This window comes from Thermobia domestica, chromosome 10 (genome assembly GCF_964235325.1).
Source record: "Thermobia domestica chromosome 10, izTheDome1.hap1.1, whole genome shotgun sequence".
Taxonomy (NCBI): domain Eukaryota; kingdom Metazoa; phylum Arthropoda; class Insecta; order Zygentoma; family Lepismatidae; genus Thermobia; species Thermobia domestica.
In genome coordinates this window covers 113,647,252-113,659,952 of record NC_137463.1, presented here as the reverse complement: position 1 = coordinate 113,659,952, position 12,701 = coordinate 113,647,252, and the positions used below count along the sequence as shown (strand labels likewise).

The 12,701-nt window shown below is 36.6% G+C and overlaps 1 protein-coding gene across 3 annotated transcripts in view; it reads right to left on the bottom strand.

Annotated features, from left to right (window-relative positions):
- Window positions 1–12,701, bottom strand: part of LOC145662063 (uncharacterized) — a 209,491-nt gene that overhangs the window by 82,478 nt on the left and 114,312 nt on the right. For all 3 annotated transcript variants that reach the window (XM_081727398.1, XM_081727399.1, XM_081727400.1), the window contains exon 12: window positions 8,223–8,276. In XM_081727398.1, coding sequence (XP_081583524.1) covers window positions 8,223–8,276 — 54 coding nt within the window. The remainder of the gene's footprint in view (window positions 1–8,222; window positions 8,277–12,701) is intronic.

Below are 12,701 nucleotides of genomic sequence, written 5' to 3'. Positions count from 1 at the left end.
ACCTGATAGGAATGTATCAACCATCTCTAAGAACAAATTTCCAAGTCTTCTGAAAAAAAAAAAAAAGTGTGAAACTGAAGGAGGAAAATATCAGGGCTGGATTTGAAAAGTGTGGAATTTTTCCCCTTTGTCGAGACCAAATACTGAGGATGTTGCCAAGAAAAGACAATGAACGAGAAGAAACAGAACAGCAAAAGTCATCTCAGACTCTAAACCGTTCCCTTATGGTTCTTCTCAGGAGCATGAGAGAAGATGAAAAAATTAAATAAGGGAAGAAGAGAGTACGAATAGATGTTTCTGGTAAGAGTTTTGGTTTGTTTTTTGAAAATGATACATTTTCATCAAATCACAACGAAACTCAACCTACCTTTGTATTGTCGGAAGAGGAGAAAGACAACACTTCAGAAGACAACATTCCAGACGATCACGAACTAGATGATGGTTTTCTAAAGCTGGTGATTTTGCTGTGGTAAAATGAGAAGCTAAAACTCGATGAGACTATTCAGCACCCAAGTGCGAAAATGGGAACATGATGCATATGTAGGAGTATTTTATAAGAGAGCACATAAACAATGAAATTTTCAGAACGAAACTGTTGGGTTTTATTAGGAGTTCGTCAGCACGCTTTAAGTATATGATAACTTTCGGGCCCCTTCGTGGCTAAGCGGTTAGCGTACGCGCCTTTGGCGTGGGAGACCCGGGTTCGATTCCCGGCGGGAGCTCATGTAGTTCTGATTCTACGTTAAACAGTAGGTCCACGTCTCATATAGCCTCGCTGCTGAACGGGACGTAAACCTCAAAATCAACTCAACTCATGATAAGTTTCCCTGATGATTTCAGTGGTTTAAATCTTATTCAAATATCATCAAAACTATATGGTCGTTTATACCTATATTGTGCATTGTATTGTTTTATAAGTTTGTAACTTATGTAATACTGGTCTTATTGAACTAATATCTTGCAGGTATCAAATAAATAGTCCGTTTCAACAAATACGCTGTTTCTTTTTTACCTTTCCAATAGTATAAAAGAAACAACAATGAAAATAAAGTAATTGTTTCTATTCACCCCATGGGTAGGGGTGAATAGAAACATTAAGAAAAATCAAGGTGAAGAAAAGTGGAGTTGATAAATTAATATGACGTTTACTGAAATTCATTAGCATATTAAGACCTTTCTTTTGGAATAATCTGATACGCGAAATCTTTAACATTACCAGACTTATATTCTCATATAGCCAAAAATGTGTTTCTATTCACCCCATTTGACGGTAATATTTTCATGTTTCGATCACCGACCGACTTTACGAAGCGAATTTTATTCACTCTTAAGAAAAAAATCAACAATATAAAAGCATAGTTATTTGATAGTAGAGTGCTAATTTCTTACATGCAAGCTCATCGTGGATTCGATAGTTATGCGCTCAGGAGGAAGCTCCAAAAATTAATAATTGAAAAAACATTGCTCCAAGTAAAAATAATCTAAATTCTTTATTGAGTTCAACACAAGGACGCACAAACTTATACGACGATAATTATGTTCATGAGCATTCTGATAATTTACCAGTGCTATTATCGAGTTACTTTACACATTAGCAACATTATTTCATCATAATATTTTCGCGCTTACTGTCGTTTTCTTTAGCCCATGGAATATACTCGTTAATTGTTTATATTAGTACATGTGAACATTTACAAATTGGCTGAAGTGTATTAAGCACATGAGTTAGCATTTAGACCAACAAATAATCAGATATGGTCTCACAGTAATGATAACAAGTTAGTTACAGTGGATTATTACTGAATAAAATAAAATGAAATTTCTATTTTTATGTTCTACGAGTATGCCCTGTAGGCAAAAGGAGACGAATGATTAATGAGAGTGAATGATTATAAAAGAATCGGGGGAATGGTCATGGCTCAGTGGGGTTGCTGTTAAACTGTGCTAGCGGTAGGACGTGTTGTCCGGTGCAGTGTTTGTTCGCAGTTTGACGTGCTTAGCTTACGTGTGGTTTATTTGTGTAAGTGACTATATATTGTAAAATATTACGATGTCAGCTCGTTAGAAAAAATACCATCAAATGTGTATTTGATAAGGAAAAACGTAATAATCGCCCGTCACCCATCGCTATTAATAAACGGATCGAAAGTTTATTTCAAGAGGACTGCCATGACATTATTGCGCTCCAACTTCACTCTGATGAATATGTTGTGTTTGTGACTTTTAATACTGATGCCATTTTTGAAAAAGTGTTAAGTAAGCTTGAACCTACGGTACTATTTAAACGTAGTGAAAAGTAGTACCTCTTTTGTCCAACTTGTCAACGCAATGGAAAATATTACCAGGGTAAGAGTCTTTAATTTACCTATTCAACTAGATAATGACGTTATTGGGCAAATTCTGACTGAATATGGAACAGTGAAAAATATAACCAATGAGACATGGTCTCAAAATTATCCCCTTTCAGTGTCCAATGGAATACGAACTGTGAACATTGTCCTTAAAAAAACTATCCCTTCATGTTTACTCTTTAACGCCTTTCGTGGCTTCATATCATATGAAGGACAGCCTGTAATGTGTTTTTCTGTCGATCATTAACTCACCGACTTAGTGACTGTGATAAGAAAAGAAGACAAGAACTGAATGGCCCTCATACGTCTCAAACGTCTGACATTCGATTTACCGAGTTTTCCCCCCACTCCGCCCCGCATCTAGCGCACCTCCACTGCCTTTACAAATGTAATCCCTCGGCGCTATTCCAAAAGAACCTTGTGAACAACATGTGCAATTACAACCAAACAGTTCAGAATCAGTAACTGACACCTCTACTACGATTGCTGCTCATACGGATGACAACTCTGATTCCACATATGGCCTTATCAACAATGCAGCTGAAGAAACACATATACCTAGTGTTAATGTTAATGACCTTGAAAGTGTTGCTAATATCGATACTCCGTCTGGTCCCTCTGGTAAACAGCCTGTTGGTACTGAGAGCTCCCTCCAAGCTATGAAACAAAAACTGCTATGGAATTCATTGTACCTACTTCAGATAGACGGTAGTGACCTTGACCTGGAAAGTGAAACAACAGACATTCCTGATACAACAAGGGAATTACGTTCACGAAAGAAACGTGGCTCGCGTGGTTCTTATTCACAACCTGTGAATGTCATAACAACTCGAAAGAAGAAAAGACGTGGTGCTTCAAGAACTGAATGTTTACGTCACGACGATACTTCATCAGGTGTGCTCACTAATCTTCAAGATTTGTAAACACTTTTTTCGCTTTTTTGTTGTCAGTGTGACTATATTGAAGTTCTCGTCTTCTGTTTATAGTAATACGTTGCTATGTTCCAATCTTACATTTGCTTTTTTGTTTTCTTACTTATAACACTGTACATTACATGTATTGTTTCCCTCAATGTAAACCGTATGCAAAATAGTGTTGAAAAAGAATTGTTTAAAAAATTTGTTTATGATTATGACGCAGATTTCATGTTTTCAGGAAGTAATCTCCGATGAACACTGTTCCATAGCTGGTTATAAGAGTCATGTTAATATTGGTGTACATGGTTTTGGAACTGCTATATTAGTGAAAGAAGGCATACATATTGATTCCCTTAAAATGTTGGTGCATGGCAGAGGGATAGCGTTGTATTGGAAAAATACTGTAATTGTCAATATATATGGGAATTCGGGGCATCAAGGGAAGACGGGTAGAGAGACCTTATATTCTGAAGATTTGTTGTATTTGCTTTCTGAACCCTTTAATAACATTATGCTCATGGGCGATTTTAATTGTGTACTTCGAGCTAATGATTGTGTCGGGACACCATCATATAGTCCTGCACTACATTTTTTGTTTCTCAATATAGGCTGGTTGACACTGCTATCTACTGTAAAAAGGACCATATCTTTACTTACGTGCGCAGTAATGCGGCGTCCAGAATTGACCGTTGCTATTGTAATCCAGACTTGGTTAAATTGATTGTTAAATATGATGTTTGTTTAGCCCCGTTTACTGATCATTTGGATCTAGTTCTTAAATTTAATATTGGTTCGCCGTACTGTGTCTGGGGACGATCCTACTGGAAAATGTCCTGTCTTGGTCTAAATGATCCTTATTTTCTTAACCAGTTTCATCGGCACTGGTCAGTCTGGCTTCACCACCGCCACAGGTATACTACAAGAATCATACCACAAGCCTCAAATCATGGGAGCAATATGTGAAACCCAAAATCAAATGGCTATATATCGATCACTTTCGAGATAGGAATGCCAATAGTAACCATATGATGCAATTTTATATGAAATGTTTACAATCTGTTAGTGGTTTATCGGCTACTTCCCGAATATCGTACCGAGATATGCAGTATTATAAAGGTAAAATTTTACATTTGCAGAGAGAATGTACTGAAAAATTTCGTTACTATTGTAAAGGTAACACTGTGGTAGAAAACGAGCGCATGACGTTATACCATCTAATTCATACAAAGAAACGTAAAAATCGAGCTTTAATTTCAAAGTTAACCTCTAATACTCAGCAAGTACTAACTAATCCGAGTTAAATTAGAGCTCACATTCATAATACATACCGAGAGTTGTATAATGTATCATAGAACAAGACTCCTGTTTGGCAATTTACGCCTCTGCCAGGTTATACAGTGACATCTGATTATAACGACATGTTAATACAACCATATACCAAAAATGAGATCCATCAGGTAACACTCAGTTTTCAGCGTTATAAAACTCCTGGCATTGATGGATTAGTAGCAGAATTTTATTAAAAGGTGTTTCCTATTATAGCAGAGGAGTTTACTACTATTGTCAATGAAATATTGCATTATGATGTAATTAGTGAATCCTTTGCTACAGGTGTCATTATATTAGTACCAAAGTTACCAAATCCTACTTGTCTTAAGCATTATAGAGCGTTAACTATGTTAAATGTTGACTATAAAATAGTAGCAAAATGCTTTTTCAATAGGTTAAAAACAGTGCTCTCAAGCAATCTACACCCAATGCAAGCAGGATTTCTAGAAGGTAATAAACTTCTTGATGTATTGATGGATCTTCGCGATGCAGTGGCATATTTTGATTACAACAAATGTAAAGGTGGCCTTCTATCTATAGATTTACGGACAGCATTTGATTTGATTAACCAAGGGTATTTATATCAAGTAATGGAAAAATTTGGATTTCACCCTGCTGTAATTAATCAAATGAAAATTTTGTATATGTTTGCGAGATCTAAAATTCAGGTGAATGGTTATTTAACACCGTTTGTAACAATCAATAGATCTGTTAGACAAGGGTGTCCGCTTTCTATGTATCTTTAATATTTACATTTCACCATTGATTTGTGAACTAATTGCTATGCAAATAGGTATTTCCTTTGCTGATCTCCACCTTACAGTGCGTTCCTATGCTGATGATCTTTCTGTTTTAGTACGAGATGAAGCTCAACTTAATCAAGTTATTCATGTTCTACAAAATATTGGACAATCTAGTGGAGCATGCATAAATTTTCAGAAAACAAAATTGCTTGCATTTGAGACTTGGGATTTTCAAATGATTACTTTTCCTATTCTCCATGTTGATAGGATAAAAATTTTAGGTGTCTATTTTTATTGCACGGTCCAACAAATGATTTTAGAAAATTGGGCTGTAGACCTCCAGAAGGTGAAAGGTTTATGTCAATCGTGGAAATTTCGTGGCTACTGTCTTGAACAAAGAATTTGGATTGTTAATACATATATTACATCTCACCTTTGGTATTTAAGTTCTGTTTTACCGTTGCCAAGTCGAATTGCCCGCTCTATGCAAGCTGCAGTTTATTGGTTTGTTTGGAGAGGTAACATTTTTAAAACACCCATGTATGTTCTTACTCAATCTAAAAATGCTGGAGGTCTCAACATGGTGGATATATATTACAAAAGCACTGTTTTATTTTTGATTAATTGGATGTACAAATTACAATTAAATACACCCAGTTTTGCTAAAATCTGGGGTCTCTATTGGGTACAGGCCACGGCGGTCAACCCTCCTCTTTATATGTCGATTCTTTCACACACTGTAAAATATTTGTATGATGTACTCTTGAATTCTAGTTACATGGTTCTAGACTTAGATACTCCCAAATGTCAGAATATTAAAATCTTGTATAGCTCATATCAGTGTAAAGAAAATGTTACTATTAAGCGAAAAGACAACTTTCCTAACTATAATTGGGATATGATCTGGAAAAATATCAACAGCATAGTCCTAAATGTCAATCAGCGCTCTGTGAGGTACCGAATTGTACATGACGTCATACCAACTAATATAAAGTTACAGAAAATTAAGCTGATGTCTATCGGAACATGTTCGCATTGTAGCAGAGACGATACTTTACAACATCGGCTTTCAACTTGTAATTTGGTGCACGACATATGGTTGACGTTCGCACGTATCATGTGTATTCTAGTTCGTTGTGGGATCCAGGATATTTCCCCGCTAATGATTTTATTTCCTGCTTTTTCATATTATCCTCATTACAAACAAAATAGTGTAATCTGGTTGTGTGGTGTAACTGTGGAATATTTGATTCAAACTCAAAGACCAACCCTTGCAGACTACTATTTTCACCTGTTGAAAGAACGATGGAAGAAAACTGAAAATATCAAACGTAAACAGTTCTCGAATTATTTGGCTGTTGTTGATGAAAAATTAACAATGATGTATTCATAATTTTTGCATTACTTTTTTTTAATGCTTCTGCTGTTTGTGATTTGGTTCCTTGTTATTTGTTCATAATACAGTATAAGTTATCCTTTTTGAAAAAAAAAGAAAAAAATAAAATAAAATAAAATAAAGTGGTAGAGCGTTCACCTTCGGTGCTTGGGGTCCGTGGTTCGATCCCAGCTCGCGCCGCGTGGACTTTGTGTTGGACAAACACCGTGCTCGTGAGTTCTCTCGGGGTTCTCCCGTTTCCTCCCACTTTCTTCTATTTCACTCATCTTTCATCATCACCGTCTCCTTTAGCCTAATCGGCATAACTGTGGGACGTAAAACTTAAAGATTTCATTTTTTCTACCACCACTAGGAATGGTTGAAATTTGCTACTATGTCTGGTTTCAATATTGATCTCCATAGAGAGAAAAAAAGCGGTAAGAGATATCGAGAAACTGTTTTTGAGATCGATTCAGTGTCTCCATCCTTAAACGTCTATTAAAACCGCAAGTGGTTCAAAATAACGATTTCTTGTTTCAAAGTTTTTCATCATAGAACAAAATATAGTAAGGGATAGCGAGTAGTGGCTTTTGGGCATGAATTCAACATCCGAGAACAGGTTCTATCTCTGATGTGACTCTACTGCAACCAGTAGTTGAAGTAGATTTATTACTTCAATTTTGAGTATTAAATTCGCATAGTTTGAAGGTCTATGGTATTTTCAGACTGTAAAAAGAAACTTACTTTTCTTTGGCTAATTCGTTATATTTAAATAGATTATTGTTTCATTTCATGTCAATGTTATATGAGATGAAATCTATTACTTAAAGTGGAAATCGAACCACTGTTCTGGTTTATAATTTAAGTTGAATTTCATTACCTTTGATTCATCGTGAAATTTCCAGCACATATATCACCCGAGTTAATCTTTAATAACCCATAAAATATTTAAGAACAACACGATGATTGCGCATATAACTTCAGATAGATACGTTAGTTTGTGACTTCCTCAAAAATAGAAATTCTTTCTATATTTGAAAATAGAGATACTTCATAAACCTCATTTTATGAATTTGATTTTAAATGGAGGAAAGAAAACGTTTTTATCCCTTAAGTCGAAGTTTTAAAAAAATATCCTCATTACCTCTTAAAAATGTACAATGAAAAGGTTTCTCTCTTCAAAGTCGCACACAAAACTAAGTTGAAAGAAGAAAAGTTATTCCATTTTATTTTGTTAATTTTGTTTTCTGGAGGCATGTGGATTTTTCTTAATATATTCACCATTATGACTTTGTCGCAAACATTGTTCATAGAAAATATAATATGATAGATATTAGAGGTTATAATATTCTGGAAGATATTGTGATTAAAAGTTAATTCTTTAACTCTTACACATAGAACAAAAAAGTTAAACTTTACGTTTTAAATGCGATTAGTATAATTTTAGAAGGATCAATTGTTGCATTGCTTTGGAGCTTCAAATTTCAAAGAAAAATAAATTACTTACCTTTAATTGGAGGTTTATATCCATCTATATTGATATCAAAGTCACTTGGCCTACCTAAAATGCATGAGAACATTTAATGGCAACTCCTAAATTCAACGGGAAATAATATTATACAATACATTTTGTTTTCTTTACGTAAAAACTTGGAACGAATCGATTCGTTTTATTTATATCTTTTGCATAGAGGGAACATCGTTTTTTTCAGTAGTAATGAAAGTTACAGTTCAATTCGCCCATTTTATTCGGGAATTGTTTGCAAAAATCCGGTGATTTATTATTGTGGAACAGAACCCGCACTTTTACGGATATAATCATATTTGATCACTGACATTCTTCTTTCTTCCTTAACGTTCTAGTAACCTCTTCATAACAGACAGAAACTATTCTCAGTTCATACGAGTAGGTATTTAGTACAAAATATTTTCTCCAATTTGAAATTAAATCTGGCCAACAGTGACGTTCTGAGTATTAAGTGTAGCGAATTTGTACTCAAATGCTCTAGAAAGACATCTGGAGTGTCGGTAGAGCACAACAGATGAAGCGGGGTGCTTCACATATGTGGAAACACTTAACGATAAATGTCCAGAAATGCACTCATACTCAGTAAACGTGAATTCAAAGCGTCGAAAATGTAAGGATTAGCGTCAAGAACATGAAAGCGATTGCCAATTCACAAATAATGTTCCCTCAAACCGTTGCAATATGATGTGTACGGTTGCAACAACAGAGGCTAAGTTTAAGTTATGCAAGGGTACTCACTAAGAAACTGGGTAAACTAAATAAATGTCACTAGTGGGATCGCATGATCGATATTGAAATGTGGCCAATCTGTGTGTTGATATCGATATGTAGGTAATGGACAAATATCAACATATCACACTACTGCTGGGACACCGTTTCACGGCACAATTTCAACTTGGCCTCTGTTGTTGCATACTTATTGGTATGCACCCGTGCACACCATAGTGCATCAGATTGATGGAATATTATTGGTGAATTGGCAATGGCTATCATGTTCTTGATGCTATTCCTTAACTTTTCCGACGCTTTGAACTCACGTTTACTTAGTATGAGTGCATTTCTGGACATTTTTCGTTACGTGTTTCTACACATGTGAATCACCCTGCTTCATCTGTTGTGCTCTACCGACACTCCAGATGTCTTTCTAGAACATTTGAGTACAAATTCGCTACACTTAATACTCAGAACGTCACTGTTGGCCAGCATCTGTACTTGGCGATTATGCAACCACACACAACGAGCATGTGGGTGTCCGCCATTTTGTATTTGTTCCAGATATCGACTTAATACAAACGGATTTTTGTTACCTGGTAGAAACCCTATGAATTAATATCCATTTAGACCAATTTTCATTTGGCAGATTATCCGGGACTCCCTACATTCCTTTGGGGAATCCCTTGCGCGTGCATGGTAGGATTGTGAAACATGCAAAATCCAACACAGCAGGTATGACTTCTTCAGTGAATTTTTTACCCGCCCTCTTTACGTTGGATAGTTTCTGAACTATTGGCGTCCGAAAGTCATTTTCCCACGCTTTTGGCAGCTTGTAGATCTGAAACTATGTCCAAAAGCCGAAAGTTCAAGAGAACTTTTTTTCTTGTCTGAGTGGCAGGAATCACCTCCCAAGAGTTGTAACACTTACCTTGCAACACCCGATATATACACGTACACATTACTGCAGTGATCATACCTGTTTTCAGTTTAAAATTTCGGTTATCCCAAAATAGTAAACTGAAGACGTCAGGTACAAGCCACAATCCAACCGTCGCAATCGGGAAATTTTGTGTAAATGCGTTTTCCTTCTTTTAAGTGTAGAAACTGTAGAAAAATTATAATTCATTGAAATACATTATAATGTAGTATTTCGAAACTATGTGTACATACGAGCACAAGCTGGTTTTGTCGCCTGCATTTCCAAACGTAAAAGAACATTTCCAATGAAAGGAAAGACAGTGAACATAGTTCTCGCATCCATAATATAATAAAAGAGACAAGTGAAAATAAGCAACATTTACAGAGGATTTTTAATGACAGTGTCTTTGAAATTCAGTTATATTTCCTCAGCATCACTACACAGGAGTGTTCATGGTAGCTCAGCAGTAAATTACGGTACTTCTTCTGAGGTGATGAGTTCGATTCCAGTTTGGGTCAAACTTTATAATATTTAATGATACTGTATATTCTTCAATGCATGAATGTTTATATACAATAATTACCTCAAAATATATCAGTTGCATAGATATTCATACAATAATTTCAAAATCTAAGTAATTATTATGTTTAAAATATAATATCTCAAATGTGGTTGGTGTTTATATAACGTCGGAATATATACAGTATGTTGCCAAAAGTCAATGGATACCCGATACTGTTGTTCGAAATACACTATATTTATAACTAATAAAAGGTTGGCTTCCTTTTGCTTGAATTATAGAGTTTTCGGGGTAGACTAGCCAGTAATGTCTTGTACACTGTTGGGAGAATTGTGCTCCATTTCTCCCTTAGCATGGCAAACAATGTTTATTTGATTCTTGGCCGAATGCGTCTGGCACGCATCTGAAGTCCCAATTCATCCCAAAGCTGTCCTGTAGAGTTTGGACCGAGGTTCACGCCGAGCAGGCAAGCACTTCCACCTGAATATTGACAAACCACGACTCAATGGGGCATACTCAATGAACAGTTGCATTATCGTGCTGATATAGACAAAGGCCTGTCTCGAACTGTTTCCATAGTTCGACACTTTGCTATTGTCTAAAATGTCTTCGTTCACACTAGAAGTCATCGACCCATCAATTAAAACTAACGGGACCATCCCAAACCAGGATAAACAGCCCGAAACAATGACACTACCACCATGAAATTTCGCGGTTGGCACAACACAGTCCGGTAAAAACAGTTCTCCAGGCATTCGCCAGTTTCTTACTCGCACATCAGAGTGCCTGGGTATGTATCGTGATACACCACTCCATATTACACTCTTCCACTGCTCCAGAGTCCAATTACAATGATCTCTGCATCATTCCAAACACCTCCGCGCACTGCTGCGTGTGATTGGGGGCTTTCTGGCGGCAGCAAGACAAGGAAAATCAAGTGCCATCACCACTCAGCAGGCAGCCCTGTCACTGGCCTGTGTGCCTGAGCTGAGATGGAATTCCTCTGCAACATCTGACAAAGATGTCTGTTGGTTGCTTTGCAGAACAGGCTTCTGGGTTCTCCAGTCTCGATCAATTGGTTTCTTGGGCCTACCAGAGCGATACTTCGATTCAGTAGTTCCATTACATTTCCCCTTGATTATGACATCCTTAACTGTGGACTGGAGCACGTTTAACTACTGAGAAATCTCTCTGACTGTATGTCCACAGTTATGGCCACTTAGAATTATGATCCTTTCGAATGCATTCAATTCGTTCCGTTGATCATCGTGAGAGGTAACACGTGTTTCATGCTCCAGAATTTCTGCCTTCACTGATATATCGTCGATGAAGTGTACTGACGTCATTCCGGGTTCGTTTACTTGACTTGAAGGGATGTCCGGTGACTATATGTGAATGACAATATGATGTACTATATGTGAAAGTTAAATACAAATTAAGTAAAACATATAATGGCAATGTATAAGCATATGTTGTATATTTTACTGCAACTGTTTGTACACGGAGGTTACTTCTCAATATTCTGATACAGCATGAGCTTTACGTTTTTAAGGATAGTATTGTAATAGTTATATATGAGACATTTGCATATAATGGGACTGTTTATTTAATTCATTGCTAAATTTGTGTATTATTCTAAATACATTTTATTCCTCTAATGCAGTACTTTTGAAACTTGTCCCCTTCATACCCATAACTGGCGCCCCTTCTTCATAAAACAATTTATACCCTTATCCAGGCCGATAGCCAGCCCAAAAATGTAGGGGGGCCCGGCTGAAGTTAGGGAGACCCGATCCAACCTTATGATAGATCATCACCATATTATAGTTCATTTGCAAACCTACCGTGAAAATTTAAGGGGGGTCCCTAAAAATTTAGGGGGGCCCGGCCCTCCATAGACCTCCCTGGATACGCGCCTGCCCTTTCCCCCGTCGTTTTTTCTCAATGACTATACGTGGTTTTAGGCTGATCTTTTCTGCGACATTGTATACAGCTTTGAATTCTCAAATCTTCAATAATAATAATAATAATAATAATAATAATAATAATAATAATAATAATAATAATAATAATAATAATAATCTATTCTCACTAGTTTATAATTGGAAGGGGCGCGGAGGCTCAGTGATAGAGCGTTCACCTCCGGTGCTTGGGATCCCTGATTCGATCCCAGCTCGCGCCGTGTGGACTTTGTGGTGGACAAACACCGTGTTCGTGGGTTTTCTCGGGGTTCTCCCGTTTCCTCCCACTTTCTTCATTCCACCACTTCACGCATACTAATTTGTATATGTATATTAGATGAAAC